Source organism: Equus caballus, chromosome 7, assembly GCF_041296265.1.
Source record: "Equus caballus isolate H_3958 breed thoroughbred chromosome 7, TB-T2T, whole genome shotgun sequence".
Lineage (NCBI taxonomy): Eukaryota > Metazoa > Chordata > Mammalia > Perissodactyla > Equidae > Equus > Equus caballus.
Window position 1 is genome coordinate 76,227,579 of NC_091690.1, and position 2,484 is coordinate 76,230,062.

The 2,484-nt window shown below is 37.0% G+C and overlaps 1 protein-coding gene across 1 annotated transcript; it reads right to left on the reverse strand.

Annotated features, from left to right (window-relative positions):
• Window positions 1-741: 741 nt before the first annotated feature.
• Window positions 742-1,680, reverse strand: OR52A1K (olfactory receptor family 52 subfamily A member 1K). The gene has a single exon (NM_001391381.1). It carries the CDS (start codon window positions 1,678-1,680, stop codon window positions 742-744), a length of 939 nt encoding a protein of 312 aa, NP_001378310.1.
• Window positions 1,681-2,484: the final 804 nt, after the last annotated feature.

Genomic DNA, 2,484 nt, shown 5'->3' on the forward strand with positions numbered 1-2,484 from the left:
TTGTAATAACATTTGGTGAATTAATAAAGAAGTAAATGGTGGAGGTAGCAGAAAAAGTATTGTATAAAATGGAAAGCATGAGTTCTCCTGATTTTTGTGCCTATAACTCTCTGAAAGACCCTGGAAATGTACGGTTATTTTTAGACTTTGTTGCCTTATTAGATCCTGAAGGAGTTTTTTTTATTATTGTTGTTGTTTTGTTTTATTTGGTAGAACATGGTTAAGATGCATTTCCTCTGATTTTTTTTTTTTTTTTAAATGACTGGGAAGATCAAGAAACGCAATCAACACTTGTTTTCATTGAGTACCTAGAAACCTAGAACAATATGCCGTGGGCACATTTAAATTAGTGAGAGATACATAGTAATTCCTGAATCGTTCTGAGAAGAATTCTTAGAGGAGGAAACTCAAGCCGGGACTAAAACATAACAGAGCAAAGGAAATGACAGATGTTCAGTATTTTGTTCTTTCTGTGTTTCCTACTCTCATTACCCAGGTAGATCCACAACCCAACTGACTGTTGTCATGGGCTATCAGGATCTGAAAATCACTTAAAATGCTGGGAAATTTCACAAAACAATTAAATAGCATTAGTGAATTGACAGTTAATCAATTAATTTATTAATCAATTAATAAATCAAGCATTGGAAATAATGTGGAATTTTTCTGTTTTGTTTAGTATTGAGAGACTATTGTTATTGCATAAAGAGGAAGGCACGAAGGTATTAATCAAGGTGGACTTTATGAACAGAACATTTTTACACCATGAATATGAATCTGCTTGGTCTTTGCACCATAGACAAGTGGATTCAGAAATGGAGGGACCAGCAAGTAGAAGCTGGCAAAGAGAATATGGATATAAGGGGGGATATGAGAACCAAACCTGTGTGTGAAGAAGGAGAAGAAGGCAAGGAGGTAGAACTGGAGGAAGACACAGATGTGAGCAATGCAAGTATTGAAAGCTTTCAACCTAGCTTCTTTCTGGGGCAAACGAAAAACTGTGATAAATATCTGTATATAGGACAAAGCGATGAATGTGAGGTCAAACCCTCCAACAGTGAAGGCGACAAACAAACCATAGATTTTGTTGACACGGACATTTTCTGCAGCCAGTTTCACAATGGCCATGTGCTCACAGTAGGAGTGGGAGATGATTGTTGTATGATAAAATTGGAACCGACACTTTATAAGTACTAGGCATGGGGCTACAAGAATGGCAGCCCTGAGTGTTACTACAGCCCCTATTTGGGTGATTAGCTGGTGGGTGAAGATGGAAGTATGTCTTAGTGGATAACAGATGGCCACATAGCGGTCCAGCGCCATGGCCAGCAGGATGCCTGACTCCATGATCTGAAATGTGTGGATGAGCCACATTTGAAACAAGCAGGAATCAAAATAAATCTCTTGAATATGAAACCAGAAGATTCCGAGCATCTTGGGGACAATGCTGGTACCAAGTGCAATATCTATGACTGCCAGCATGCCTAAGAAAATGTACATGGGCTCATGGAGGCTACGCTCTGATACAATGATGATCAGAAGCAAGGAATTTCCAATCACAGCAGTGAGATACATTACACAGAATGGGATCCCAATCCAGCACTGCACGGACTCTAGGCCTGGGATTCCAATTAGTGCCAACATGGACGGCATGAAGATTGTGATGTTAGCCATGGACATGGTATGTTCAGTCTCTTTTTGCAAATGGAAGAAGTCAGTCAGTCAGTGCTATTGTTCCTTTTCTACTTCATATTTTAATCCAAAGTCATCATATTGTGTCTGATTTTGGTAGCACTCTAAGTTCATATCATCCATATCATTCATATTATTGAATGGAAAGGAGATCCACAGAGACACATCACTCTTTTCAGGAAGGCACTCATTATCACTGTACCAAAATAAGGTGTTATGTGCATAGCAAGTCAACTGAATTAGAACCAACAAAGTTCCTGGGTAAGGGAATTAACTGCTGACCTGTCTATTATATCCATTCTAGACCTGTTGGCCAAATAATTATATCTATTTATTATTTTTGGAACTTGCATTTTAATCTGAGTTTGTTGAATGTCTCCAATTCTCACATTCTGGCTACTCCTATTGTAACCTTTTATTCCAAATAGTCCCTAAGTCAGGAAGAGTCAGTTTGGACCAGTAAATTTTTCGACTCTGATCAGTATATTAGAGTAAAAGGTTCCCTGCGAAAGAAAGTAGAAATAGAAATCGTTAACATCCAAGAGCATAATATATTTATGTACCTATATGATGTATGTTATAGAATATATATACATAATATCTGTATGTATCTATATATCCATGTAAGACTTGATGTCTTTTCAAAAGAATGTGAAGGAAAAGCTTCATAAATGATCATTCAAATCTTGTATTTTGGTGATCTTGGTCAAATTTCCTTGTACTTTTTACACTTTCACTAAAACTGTAATTTATTTTGCCTATATTTCTAATAGCTGAAATTCTTAATTAGTT